Source organism: Salvia splendens, chromosome 22 (genome assembly GCF_004379255.2).
Source record: "Salvia splendens isolate huo1 chromosome 22, SspV2, whole genome shotgun sequence".
NCBI lineage: Eukaryota > Viridiplantae > Streptophyta > Magnoliopsida > Lamiales > Lamiaceae > Salvia > Salvia splendens.
The window spans coordinates 8,085,318-8,100,434 of NC_056053.1; the positions used below are offsets into that span (position 1 = coordinate 8,085,318).

Sequence of the window (15,117 nt, forward strand, 5' to 3'; positions counted from 1 at the left end):
TGAAAATGGTTAAACAGTAAACTCATCAACAACAATTTTCCACAATTTCCACAAAATGAGTACGCACTAAATAGTAAACTAATCAACAGAAATCTTAAATTTCCATAATTTTCGATTACAAAATTCTTAAATTTCCACAATATGTTTTACTTTGATTATACATAGCATTCTAGCTTAACATAGCATTCTACTAAGGTAGGGAAAGATAGATTTAGCATTTAGGGGATAAATGCCAGATCTGGAGTCGCCTGCGTGAATGGCTGGATGGTGGAGGTTCCGGTGACGGCGTGAAGTTGAAGGCGAGTGCGATAGCTTGGGTGGACGGCTCACGGCTGGAGGCATGGAGGTAGAGAGATTTAGGATTGGAGTTTGGAGATGGAGGCAGAGTGGAGATGGAAGGGAGTGGAGGAAGAAGAGTTGGAGGCGGAAGGTGTGGCGTGTTGGGGTAATTATTTCCTAGGGTTTAGTTTTATATTAATAGCATATATATATTTAGTATATATTATAATATAATACGGTTTTTCGGATTTTTTTCCTGAACTGAACCGAACCGAAAAACTGAAATTTTCAAATTTTTAAAACGGAACCGAACCGAAAATGGAAAAAATCGAACCGAAATTTAAATTTTCGGTTTAGTTCGGTTAAGATATTTGGTTTTTGGGTTTTTTGCTCACCCCTAGTGTCGTAGTTCTTCTGAGCTTGATTCAACGTCTTAGAGGCGTAGAATATCACATAGCACTTCCCTTCTATCCTCTGTCCCAACACTGCCCCAACCGCGAAATCACTTGCATCGCAGATCACCTCAAAATGGTGATTCCAGTCTGGGACTCTAATGATCGGGGCCGAGACGAGTCGATCTTTCAAGAGTTGGAAGGCATGCTGGCATTTCTCATCAAAAACAAACTCAACATCATTTTTCAGGAGGTGAGTTAATGGTTGTGCGATCTTGGCAATGTCCTTAATAAATCTCCTGTAGAATCCTGCATTGCCAAGAAAACCTCGTATTTCTTTTTGATTGGTGGGAAACGACAGCTTCGAAATAACATCCACCTTCGCCTTATCAACCTGTATTTCCCTTTCAGAGACGACGTGGCCTAAAACGATCCCCTTGGGTACCATGAAATGGCATTTTTCAAAGTTCAGCACTAAGTTCTTCTCTTGGCATCGCCTCAGTACTAGATCCAAATTAGCAAGGCAGGATAAGAATTCACATACACTATGAAGTCATCCATAAAAATTTCGATGCATTCCTCCAGTAGGTCCGAGAATATGCTCATCATGCATCGTTGGAAAGTTCTTGGCGCATTACACAACCCGAAGGGCATCCTTCTGTATGCATATGTCCCGAAAGGGCACGTGAAGGTCGTCTTCTCTTTGTCCTCTGGATCTACATATATTTGAAAATAACCACTGTAGTCGTCAAGGAAACAAAAGTATTGCTTACCCGCTAGCCTCTTGAGCATCTGATTAATAAAGGGCAACGGGAAATGATCCTTCCGTGTAGCTTCATTCAACTTGCTATAATCGATGCACATCCTCCAACCTGTCACCAATCTTGTGAGAACCAACTCATTCTTGTCGTTTTTCACCACTTGAATTCCTAATTTCTTTGGCACCATATGGACTGGACTGACCCATTTGCTATCTGGGATTAAGTATATGATCCCCAGGGCTAATAGTTTCAAGATTTCCTTAAGCACCTCCTCTCTTATCTTGGGGTTCAGTTTCCTCTGGTTCTCACGATGAGCCTTGGCACCCTCCTCTAGTCGGATATGGTGCATACATAGGTCTGGGATGATGCCCACCAAATCTGACAAAGTCCATCCGATGGCCCTCTGATTCCGTCTCAATACTTCCAACAATTCCTTTTCATGTTCCTTGGTAAACCGGTTGTTGATGATTATCGGAAATGTCTCTTCATTCCCTAGATAGGCATATTTCAGATCCGGGGGCAATGTCTTCAACTCCTTCTTGGGTGAGATTGCCTCTTGTGGTAGTGGGTTCTTCTTCATACTCTTTTCTGCAAGCTCCCCAAAGTTGGGTAACTTTTCTAGACTGCTCAGTTCCTCTAAACTGTTCAGTTGGGCTAAGTCACTTGATCCAGCTGAACTTGGCTTTTGGCAAATCCCATAATAGCCTCATTAATTTCGTCATCCGTTAAGTCGCGTGTCACCAGTGCCTCGCACCAATTTGCAACCTCTTTGTCAATGGAATCATCCAATTCAGAAGCCTCAAGTTGCTCTTGTAGGAGTTCAGTTTCAAGGAACTCCTGAACTAAAGGCGTAATTACATCAAGAGAGTGCAGATTCTCCATGTCTAGTGGCTTCTTCATGGCTTCATCAATGTTGAACGTGAATTTTTCGCCATGATAATCAAGACAAATTGTACCATCGCTGACATCAATTATGGTCTTAGTTGTTGTCACGACCGCACTTCCTAAGGATAGAAAGTACGGTGAGTCGTGACTAATGGGGGAATAAAGAAGCGGGGAAGAAAGGGGAAAACAATCAAGGGGTACGATATGTAGATCAAAAGATGAACTTTATTACCAAATTATAGTCTGAAATAACGAAGCAACAGAATTCGTAGGAAAAATAGTCCAACAGAATAAAGATAACATCAGAGTTCTAAAACTTGATGTAGCGGAAGCATTTGAGAGTTAGCTACGACTATGTATGAAGACACAATAGCAACCAGAACGTTTATTGAATATGGTCTCGGTCCAATGCTCAACATCCTCCGTCTCCCGTCCACGCTCAACCTGCACATAGGGAAAACATATGCAGGGGCTGAGTACTTGATGCACTCAGTGGACTCATGCCCAAAATACATTTCACCAATAAAGTTATGTCAAGCCACAGTTGAGTGAAACTTGGGTTTTACTTTAAAATGTCGAGAAACACTAAAATCATTTCCATAAAAAGGTGTTTGCGCAGACAAATATCCTCATCATCCTCCATCATGTACCATATCTGAACCATCATGTGAAACGAGAATGTGGCCACAAACTCGATCACTGGACCGGCCGACCACAAAGGACGGCTCACGATCCCCATCAGTGCACTAGTCTGAGTAGGGACTCACTCCCTAGTCAGACCCGAATTCGTTAACCATCAAAGTCTAGTAGGACATTATCCTAGTAGACAATCAGATAGGCAATTCAAAAACATAAAATACGGCATGACATAACATTTAAACCACCCTTATCTCGCCATATGCATATCATTGCAAATAAAGGAATTTAAGTAATACAACCCACCTCAATAGCTTAGAAATTTCCTTTTATAACTTCTCGATCCGACTTTAAAGAGCGTGCAAACCACCTTTTCAAAAAAATAAATAAAGTACTCATCAATCTCAATAACGAAGACATTTAGAATGCATGCACTCTAATTACCGTATTTTATTTCGTTTTCTCGGTTTTTGTGCATTTTTTATTATTCGGCGGCCGCCCAAGGCGTCACGTGCGACGTTGGTCGGCTGCTTACGCCCGTTCTTTCCTCCGTTGGCTCCTCGTATTTTCCATGGCGTCGAAAAACTTCCAAAAATTATTTAAGAGCATAATTGAATTATCGCACTATTTCTCTTCGCAATTATATTTATTTCGTACTTGGGATAATATTATTCGCCTTTCGAAATATTCCGGGATTTAATTAAATCATTCTTTACGATTAAATTATCGGCCCAACATTTAATTATTTCCCCACCTTATATCTCCAATTCAATTAAGGAGCCCGAAATAAATTAAAAGAGGCCCAACTTTAAAATAAAACCTCCAAATAAAATAAAAGGCCCCAAAACAAAAGTCCAACAACAAAAAAAAAACAAAAGCCCCATCACCATCTCATCTCTATATCTCTCTCTCACTACCGATTTCATCTTCTCTCCCTATCCCCCTATGTTTCTCTCTCTGTATTGACCGAAGATCCGAGCCCTCCAGCCCGTCGCCTTCTCCGACTTCGCCAGCCACCGTCGCCGTCAGCAGCGAGCCGTCGGTGGTCGGACAGCCCAGGAGCGTCGTCGCTGCTGCTACTCCTCGGCGGTGGGGGAAATTGTTGCTGCCGTCGCCTGTTCGTCCAGCTCGCCGCCGAGACTGCTGCCATCACACTCCATCGCCGCTGCTGTGTTCGCCGGCTTCCTCCAATTTCGCCAGCCAGCTAGCCAGCGCCGCCGTCGCAGTGGGGGTCCAGCCGCTGAGAGTAATCAGCCGCCACTGCCGGCTGCCTCTCCCCCCGAATCGCTATCCGGCAGCCCCGAACTTAACCCTAACCACCCCGAAACGTCCCGCAAGATAAGTTCTCATTACCAAGTTATGTTCTTTCGTGTTTTCGATTAACCACGGCGGGTGTTCGATTGATGATTGAGTTAATTGTTTGAATTACTTGTGTAAAGTATGAGATATGTGATGAGATATATGCTAAAATTTCATGCTTTAGAGATGGGTAGAGATTATACCTCAATGAATTTAACTTGGTTGTGGAGAAAACAAAGAATGGTAGCAACTTCTTCCACTTCTTCTCCTCTCGGCTCTTTCTCTCGGCACTCTCTCTCTCAATTTTGTTTGAAGATGTAAAGTGTATTGTGAGGAGTTGGGGGAGGGGATACATGAAGGAGCTTTATGGATTAATGTATGACCTTTGATTTGTAGGATTTATTGTGGAAGATGGAGAGTGGAGAAGTTAAAAGATGGGGAGTCTCACGGAGGGAGGAATCGGCCAAGAGGGAGAGAAGGAAGAAGAAAAGATTTTGGGCTTGCTCCCACATTTTTGGAAAAGAATTGGGCTCCCACACTTTATTTATTTGTTGAAATTTATAGGCCCAAAATGATTTATTTTGTTGTAAATAAATCAAGCCCAAACTTTATTTATTTACCATAGAATTCTTCTATTTTCCATGGCCCAAAGCCCTTTTTATATAAATATTTGGACTCAAATTTTATTAATTATTTCATGACATATATTAATTTAGTACTTAAAAAGTACGGGTGTTACAGTTGTCCTCATGAATGGCCTCCCTAACAAAACTCCGCTTGATTCCCATGCATCTGACTCGTTCTTTCGGATTACATGGAAATTCACTAGATATAAGAAATTGTGCACCCTCACGATCACATTCTTCAGAACTCCCTCTGGGTTTATGCATGACCTGTCAGCAAATTGGATAACTACCTTGTGTCCATTAGCCTAACTCCAGTTAGCTTCTTGTAAACCGAAAACGGTAAAACATTAATTGAAGCCCCAAAGTCGCACATACCATGCTCAATGTTGATGTCCCCAATGATGATGGGCAAGGTGAACATTTCAGGGTCTGTTCTCTTTGAAGGCAGCCTTTTCTTCTGGATAACCGCTGACACACTTTCCCCGATCACGATTTTCCCGTCAGCTTTCGCATTCCTGGCTATGAAATCCTTGATGAATGTACTGAACGGTGGCAGCTTCAATGCTTGCAGGAATGGTAGGTTGATTTCTAGCTTTCCAAAAATTTTCATAAAATCGGTGGGGTCCTCCTTCTGTCTCTTAGGTTCACCCCGATATGGGTAACGTTTGGTACGTTTGACCGCACTACTTGGTCCTTCATTATGGTCCTCCCCCTCCTGCTTTCTTTTTTCTTCGTATAACTCTTCAGGTTCCTCATCAGGAAGTACCGGGGTCAGAAAAAATGAGGCAACGACCCCTTTCCTTTGTCCAAGGAGGCCTCTGTCCCAGTCTGCCCTCGGGTTAGTATCTCACTTCCTTCGTCTGTTCCTCCCAAGGGTTCAACATGGTCCTTCCCTGACCTCAGAGTAATCTTGCTAATGTTGGCTCTGTCTGGCATCTTGACAGTGGCGGGAAGGTGACCATTATGCCCGCATATCTCGTTCAATGGAGTTGCCATTTGTGAGATTTGTTTGGTGAGCATGTTCAGGGCTGCCTTGTGTTCTAGCTGAGCATCTTGTAGCCTGTGCACCACATCATTGTTGGCCTGCATATTTCCTTGAATATGCTGCTAAGAGTTTAGCAAATCTCTAATCAGCTCCTTTGTTCCCTTGGGTTGCTTGGCTGTCGGCTGACTGGAGGTTGCTCCCGGCTGGAGCCCTACAGAGACAAGACCGAGGCGGACACAGTGGAAGAAATTCCACTGATCCGGCCTAATCTTATCTAGTGAGCAGGTAAAAGGAGTGATCGGGTACTCATGGGTAGTCTGCTTGATCAAGCAACGAATTCATAATCTATTAAACTGATCAAGTGACATCCTAGGTGAACTCGGTCAAATCCTTTGTAGTTAGTGTAAATTGTTTTTCATGTTTTCATTAAAAGTCGGAAGTAAGGACGAAAGCTGATCAAGTGGAACTATTTGAGTTTACATCTGGAATTAATTGTCCACTTGATCAGTGCAATTCGATTTTTAATTGGTGGTACAGTACTTTTGTTGATCATGGCAGGTGATGAAAGGACGTGCGCAATTATTGAAAAGGTGTCAGGAAGCGCCAACTGTTGCGTTGGACAGAACGTCCTGAAGAGAGGGAGAAAGCGTATCGGAGAAGCTAAGCCAACTGGCACTCTGAAAAGGCGCACCTATACGTAAAGAGTCGCAGAAATTTGAACAGTTGCAGGGATCTCAACTGTCAGAGATCCCAACAGTCGTAATATCAGTATAATAGGCAGATTTTAGGACCGTATTTCACTTTCACCCAAAGCAACCATAGTGCATTCTATTTATTCTCCCATATTGCTCCAAGTTCCGAACCCTTGCCCAAAAATCATCATCTCCATCACCAGTACCAGTAAGAATGTTGATCGAGCAAATTCCAACTTCATCCTCATCCTCAGATGCCGGCGCCGAGAGTGGCAACCGGGAAACCTCGTTCCAGGCCCAAGTTGAAACCTCAGCCCATCCTCTCAACTTCCACCACAAATCGGCGCTGCCGCTCCACCTCACGCAGTGGACGAAGATACCTTACGGCGCCTCGATAAAATCCTCTGGAGTATACCCTCCGAGATGGACAATGCGGCCACTTACACCGCACTTAAAGCTAAACTTGGGATTTCCCGGTCTAAAGAGCCTGCTTCATCTTCTAAAACAAAAATCCCACCTAGCTCTCCTACATCACCTCCACCTCTTCCCATCCAACCTCCACCATCGCCTTTAGCCCAACCTTCGCCTCCTTCCCCAACATTTACCCCTATCCAGCCTGTGGATTACGGCGGGGATGCCTCTGACGAGGAAGGCTGGAGGGAAGATTATGGGCAACCATTTGCTATCCCATCGCCAATAAACGGTGGCGGCTCCATTTCGATCCATGAGCCGCATTTGACTGGAGGCGGCGAAATCAACGATGAAGAAGAGGAGGACCTCCACCCGTTGTTCGACCATAGGGAAGCCGAGAAGGAGGAGGAGCCACCACGCCGCCAGACGCGCCGTATGACAATGGACCGGCTCCTAGAGGAAGCTGAAACCCTGAAAACCTGCGGATAGGAGGAAACGGTGGTGCAGAGACCCCGCACAGTACATCGGCTGGTTGATGAAGAGGAGCCGGAGGAGCCAGAAAGCCAAGAGGCCGTTGAGGAGAAGGAAGCTGAGGAGGACAGCCGTCAGAGGAGAGAGAGAAAGAGGAAGGGGAACGGAAGTGTTCTTCCCCCTCTAAAGAGAAGTCGTCCCGCCAATGGGGGGTCGTCATTACAGATGCTTCCGAACCCGCCTCCCCACTGCAGACAGAGAGATGAAGGCAGTGACACGGAGGAACAGGAGTTGCGCTGGACCCGAACATCCAGGAGGCAGCAAGGAAGGCCTGTAACATCTCCTTCCCCCAACTATGCTCAAACAGATGTTGGAATTTGACAATCCCAAATGGCAGGAGGAGGTTCACCAAAGGGTGACCTCTCAGAAGAGGTTGAAGGCGGGAAAGATGCTACACCAGCCGTCCTTGGAGAAGATTGAGATGGAAGAGAGGTTTGCCGCCTACATTGTCGGCATCGGATTTGAATGGTTGCTAGAAGTCGATGAGACCCCCGTGCCGAAGGACCTGGATAAAGTGTTTTTCACATCCTTCCGATTCACTGGAAGCTCAGACCTGAATGATAGAAGTGTCTCCTTTAGGGTCTTTGGCCAGGACCAACTGATGAGCCTCAATGAATTCTCCATCCGGATGGGCCTCTACACAGAAAGCCAGGTGGCTAATGGAGTTTGGGTTGGGCGTGATATCGGTTTCCCTCACAGGAAACCCCGAGTTCGATCAGCAGGCCGTCTGGAAGGTCATATGCAATGGGCGTGCCCCTACCTTTACAGCTTCTGAATCCAGAGGTCATCACATTGTTGATCCTGCCCTCCGCCTAGCCCAGATCTACCTATCCTGTAATCTCCTTGGACAAGCCAATACGCTGTCAATCATTACCATATCCGAACTCTACTTTATGTGGAGTATGAGAGAGCAGAGGAAGGTCCATCTGGGATTTTGGTTGGACTACTCTATAAATCAAAATGCTACCCGTGTTGCCCGCCATCTTAACGTCTGCCACCTCCTCGGAGCCTATTTGAGGAGAAACTGGATTATGGAGTGTGCCGGACGTTCCATCCTTGGCCCCAGTCCTGAAATGTTTGACCTTGATTTCTTTGTTAGAACTCGGGTACTGGATAAGATGCAAGGAGGGGGTTTTCAATTTTATGCAGCCAGTCGGCGGGAGCAACAGAGGAGCCAACCCAGAAGGAGAACTAGGCCGGAGGAGACCTCAGCAACCCTTGCCGAAGAAGAAAAGGAGGATACACATCAGGCGACCACTCCGAGGATGGAGCGAGAGGTGGCTGCAAGTGCTGATAACGCATGGAAGCTCCGAATGGAGCAGACGTTGATGCAGCTAGTGGAGAATTCAAATACTCAACTGGTCCTGTTGGCCAGGTTGCTGGGAACCACCCACGACCAGACCCCTGCCAGGCAACCATCACCTCCCTTTACAAGCTCTCCCCCAACCCGGCGCCCATCGTCCTCCCGGCCACCCTCAGCATCCCCCGGTCAACCTCTCAGAAAACTTTAAGTACAACCCCCCGATCTCTACTCATTTCAAGTTTCAAAATAATTTATTTTTATTTTGTTTTTGATTTGTATAACTGACATCCTGCTCCACCTCACACTTTTGAGGTCTAACAGCACTAAATATTGAAATAAGATGACGTTGGTGTGATATAGCACTAAATGGATCTAACAGCAAGACGAGTCTTTATGCTATCTACTGAAAGACGAGGTCTTGATAATTAATTTCTTAATCAATGTACGTTAGCATTGAGCGTACGATATTGAGTATCTACTACTTTGACTTACCAAAGGTGCGGGTTTTTCATCACCCAACGATCCAGGTATATTGGGTAGTGGCGATCATTATCTAGCGGTGCTAGGATTGCTATTAAGTTGAATCGTGCGCGAGGAGAGTCTCATTTGATAACATCCACAAGAGGAGCTCGAAACAAGGTTTTATTATTCGAAACCTAGCTAGTTGGAGTTTAATTACTCTATGAATAATAAATAAGAGTTTCTTGCTAAGTCCACTCTTGGAGATTAAAATATGTTAATTAATTAAGTCCATAGCAGACAATAATTAATTAACGGATGTTTCTATCTTAAGCGCGGGAAATAAATTAAATGCAATTAAAGGAAACCCGGAATACTTGTAATTTCGGATTTGGAAGGCAGTGCAATATTACTTCTGTAGTGGTTGTTTGTAATATTCCAATATAAGCTTATATTAAATTGTGGGTTCAATTTAATTAGTACAAAACTAATTTGGTGAGCCATGTTCCAAATTCTTCCTTAGATCCCTGACTGGGCCCAATATGTGACTTAATAAAAATAGGAGAATAAAGGAGACAGAAAACACAATAATTGTTGTTGAGAATTTTCGTTCCCCTCAGAGAAAGAGAGAGTTTGAAATTTTGCCTCCTCCGTGAGCTGAGTTCGGTCTTCGTTATTCAAGTCCTAGTACGTTGGTGAGATTTGCCCACACAAATATCAGCGTATAGTCCGAGACACCAGTCAGAAGGTCCGAGGTCGAGTACTGAAGATCTTCACATGGAGAAAACGCAAGCCATCATCGATTCTTGATTGAATCAACAAGGTAAATTGGCTAATTCCGTAGCAAGCATGTTTTAGGGATTTTATATGCTAAAGCATGTTTTAATTCAAGTTATGAGCATGATACATGTGATAATTACACGAATAGAATTTGTCTAAATAATCTGCTAAATAGATCAAATTTATGTGATCGGTAAATTCATGCACGCTTCCGCTGCCAACCCCTTCAATTGGTATCAGAGCCAGTCTTTGGCTCTGAATATTTGGATTTAAATTTCGCGAAATTCATGTATGCATGTCCAATTTGATTGCGAAGCATGTTCTTGGTGTTTTGTTTAATTTATTATGTATGATGAACTCAAGAACTATCGAATCAAAGAACTTGAATTGCTCGATCGTACGAGATGTGCAATCCGTTGGCGCTCACGCCGAGACGGATCGCACCGTGTACTATCGAGGTTGGGATGTCGAGACAGTGGGAGCCAGGGAGCCACGATCAGGTGGCGACACGTGGATGAGCGAGGGCTCGTGCGCGTCGCAGGCCGAGATCGCACGCCCTAGACGCACCCGCGTCAAGACCGACATGGATGCTGGCGTGGTGCGGCAGTTCGACCGAGAACCGGCCGAGACACCGAGACGCGAGGGAACTCCAACCCTAAACGGAAGGTCCGGGACGGAGTCCCGAGCCACTGGCCGAGAAGGCCGCGCCGAGTCGCGCGCCGTGTGCCGCTTGGATGGGAGCATCGTCGCTCGGATAGGCCGAGACGGGCGACAACAACTGGCTGAGAGCAGCGCCACCGTCGTACGCGCTGCTGGCCGAGGGCAGCGTCACCCGACGTGCCGAGACGACCGAGAGCGTCAGCATCCGACGGCCGAGAGCAAGTGCACCTGGTGCGCTACGCTGGCCGAGGACGGGGCGACAGCCGCTGGCCGAGACGCTGGCGCGCCACCTGCGCGCCGGTGGCCGAGACGCTGCGTGCGTCGTGATGCGATGACGAACTCGTCGGATCTTCATCGTTCATCGTTCGTGCGAACCTCGTACGATGAGATAATGATGAAGGATTATTTTAATGATTATTTTATTATTTTATTAAAAGATATCATTAAAATATTATTATTTAATGGAAATAAAATCTTTTTGGAAGATTTGCCTAGATTTTAGGAATATTTTTATTATTTTCTATATCTATGGAAATAAATAATATTATTTTAATTCCTAGATGATATGGATGAGAATAATTTAATAGTTTCCTAATATTTATCTAGATTTAAGGAATATTTTTATTATTTTCTATATCTATGGAAATAAATAATATTATTTTGATTCCTAGATGATATGGATAAGAATAATTTAATAGTTTCCGAATATTTATATATCTAAGATCCTAAAATAAAGGATAGATATGTATGAATACATTAAATAATGAAATATCTTTTCCTAATCTTAAACATGGAATTAATTTAAATTTAATTTTTCATGTCTTATTAAGAATTAAATAATTTATTTTAGACATATCTTATAGTAGACATGAATAAGAATTATATTCTAGAACAATAATTTCCTAAAGGAAGATACCAATTAATAAAAGATTTAATTATCCAGCAAATTAAATACCAACAGAATTTAATCAAGTCTTTCTCTGCCCTAAGGCTAAGGATAATTAAAGAAAAACCATAACCCAAATATCTAAGCTATAATTACGAACTCAACGTTTGTATATGGTCTCCACCAATTGGTCTACAACTTATGAAGCTCTTTTCTAATATTATCGCCACCTGCACTGTGGGGACAATAATCCTAAGAAATAGCAAGCTATATGGCGGACTTCTCTAATATAAATGGTATAAACTAGAATGTGATTTCCAATATTATTGTCACCTGCTCTGTGGGGACAATAATACTAAGAAACTACGAGATTCATAAGTTCACACAGTATTTATGAGATAGTTTGATCTTGTTAGCAGCACATAAGCATTGTTATAGGAGTGTATTGTAGAAATGAGATTCTGTAATGCTAAATTCGGTGGTCTTGCTTAGGCAACATTAGGCGGCGATGCCACTCTGTGGTCTCTGGACTATTCGTCGGTGTTGTGACCAGTAAAATTGTAAGATTTTAATGCGTATTGACTTCGTTGTAAGATTTTGAAAAGTTTATGGTTAATCTAATCAAACTTCTTACATAAGTTTATGACAATAGTAAAATACTCTGCTTTACAGTGCAAATCAAATCATCAATATGTCGTTCAATCCTCTTTCTGCAATTCTCAAAGAAAACAAACTCGAGGGCCAAAATTACATAGAATGGAAACAAAATTTGGACATCGTTCTAACAGCTGAAGAGTACAACTTTGTGCTCACAACCCCGCGACATCCAGTACGTGCGGCTAACGCTGCGGTAGGACACAGAGATGCACATAGAAAGTGGCATAAGGCGAATGGGATGGCTAAGTGCTACATGTTGGCATCTATGTCTTCAGTACTCAAGCATCATCATTCTGCCATGGAAACTGCCACTGAAATTATGCAGAATCTCAAGAATCTTTTTGGTACTCAGAATCGAACGACTAAGTCTCAAGCCTTTCGTAGTATCATGTCGAAGACAATGAAGGAGGGCTCGTCTGTGAGGGACCATGTCCTCGAGATGATGGGCCACCTCAACCAGATTGAGGTGTTGGGAGGGACGATCGATCCCGAGTCCCAGATAACAATCATCCTTCAAAGTCTTCCCACTAGCTTCCGGCAGTTCAAGCTCAACTTTGAGATGAACAAAAGGAATTACACCTATGCAGAACTATTGACTGAACTTCAGTCAGCAGAGGACCTTATGGTCCAGGCTAAGGCTGCCATGATGACTTCAGCACCTCGTTCCTCTGGCTTCAAACCTAGCAAAGGAAAAAAGGAAGGCACCGAACTCAGAATCGGGCAAAGTGGCTAAGGGAAAGAAGAAGAAAAGGGAAAACATGAAGCCCTCGGGGAAGTGTTTCAAGTGCGGAGAAAAGGGGCATTGGAAGCCAGACTGTCCTAAAAGGGGCAAGGCTACAGGTATGCACTAAGCTTTAGTAGTCGAGTCATGTTTGACTTTGACATCTACTTGCACTTGGGTTATTGACACAGGAGCCACTGATCATATTTGTTTTGATCCTGACTTAATGCAGGTGACAAGATGGCTACATGATCGTGAGATCGAAGTCCAGCTAGGCGACGCTACCAAAGTGGCGGCCGTTGCAGTGGAAGACATTTATTTGCGTTTTAGTAGTGATAGATTTTTTATTTTGAAGAATGTTTTGTTGATACCTTCTTTTAGAAGAAATTTAATCTCAGCTTCTGAATTGGTTTTTGATGGATATTCGATTTCTTTTAATGACAATTGCGTTATTAAGAAAGATGGTTCTTATATCCGTCGTGGTATCATGGAAAACAATCTGTACACAATCACTTCTACACAATTTAATAATCGCAAATCAGATGTCAATACAACATTGAAAATTTCAAAGAAACGAAAGGAACCTTCAAGTTCAATGAACGAAACGTACTTATGTCACCTTAGACTTGGTCATGCAAATGAAAGGAGGATCCATTCTCTTGTTCAATAAGATCTTATCAAAGGTCTAGAGGAGGAACCTTTTCATGAGTGTGAGTCATGCTTAGAAGGCAAGATGACCAAGAGGTCTTTTAAGGCTAAGGGCAATAGGGCCAAGGAAGTACTTGTAACATCCCAAATTTTTGTGACTCTTTTTATATGTTATTTGAAATTTCGATTATGAAACTTTTGTTTCTATGTGATTAGGTGAATTGCGTGAAATAATTGTCGTGAGTGATGTGGAATGAAGTGCCTGATATTTTATATTTTCCGATGTGGGGAAATAATTAATAAGATCATGCATGTATATTTTTTTTTCGAGCCAATTCATTGGAATTTTCGGCCCTTCCTAATTATTGAAATAGTATTTCATTTCTTGGATTTAATCAATTGTTTTGGGATATTTATCCAAATTAAATCCAAACCAAATGATCCCTAAATTGTACTACATGAAATTCGAACTCTAGCCTATTATCCTTGGGAGTTTCGAAAATCCCCTATTTAAAATAGGAGGATGAATTATTTTCTTTGATTTAATTGGTGCTTTGTTGACTCCCTTCTTTTGAATTAAATCCAATTAAATCATGTCATATTTTATTTCTTCACCCAAAATAAATTGAGAATTAAAATATTTCCTTGGCCATTTAAGCCTAATAATTTTCGGCCCCTTCACTAAATTTTGGAGGATAATTTATTTGTTTCCTATTTTGTGGAATCCCTTTTATTCAATTAAATACCATCCTAATACCTATATCTAATTAATTGGGGATGTGAATATTTCCTTTTGTTCCTCATCTATGCCACACGCCCCTATACCTTTTTTTTTTCCTTGTGGGAATTTATTTAATCGTTACCTATTTTATGGGAGCCTTTTTCCTATAAAGAGATTACCAAATTTAAATCATATTCTGCTTAATTGAAGATTTAAATAATTTCCTTGTGCATTATCTCTCAAATTTTCGTCCCTTGCACCATTCTTTCCTACTTGGAGATTCAATTTTTTATGTTCCCTTGTTTGTGAAATATCCATTGTTTTATTGCCTAAATTATGGATTTATTTCTCTCCAAGTAAATATCAAATAATTCCTTGTTGAATTTATAGCCATAATTTTCAAAAATTTGGTTTCTTTTAATTGTGGGATATTGATTTATTAGCCTATATTTTATTCCTCCACAATTAATTAATTATTTCACCAATGGACTTAACCCTAGACTATAAATATCACCTAAACAAACCCTAGCCCCCATTCTCCCTCACAAAAAAATCGTCCACCTCCCTCTCTCCCTCACTCCACACGTTTTTCCCCCTTCCTCTCCACAATCTCTCCAAAAATCCTCCATCCAATTCTTGTTCTTGCATCCGTTGAAGTTTATTTTCAAGAGTCTCCGACGAATCGCACCGTTTCTTGTTTCTACCGATTCATTTTTGTCAAAGAAGGTATATTTGCTTCACTTTCCCTCATTCTTTTCGTTTGAACCATGTTCTTGAATCCTACA

General features: G+C 42.5%; 1 protein-coding gene across 1 annotated transcript; it reads left to right on the forward strand.

Annotated features, from left to right (window-relative positions):
• Positions 1–6,978: 6,978 nt before the first annotated feature.
• On the forward strand, positions 6,979–7,455 carry LOC121786674 (WASH complex subunit 1-like). Its single transcript, XM_042185307.1, has one exon. It carries the CDS (start codon positions 6,979–6,981, stop codon positions 7,453–7,455), a length of 477 nt encoding a protein of 158 aa, XP_042041241.1.
• The last annotated feature ends 7,662 nt before the right edge of the window (positions 7,456–15,117 follow it).

What these genes read in the sequence shown, in the direction of transcription:
- LOC121786674 (XM_042185307.1), top strand. Translation starts at nt 6,979, where the DNA reads ATGGACAATGCGGCCACTTACACCGCACTTAAAGCTAAACTTGGGATT.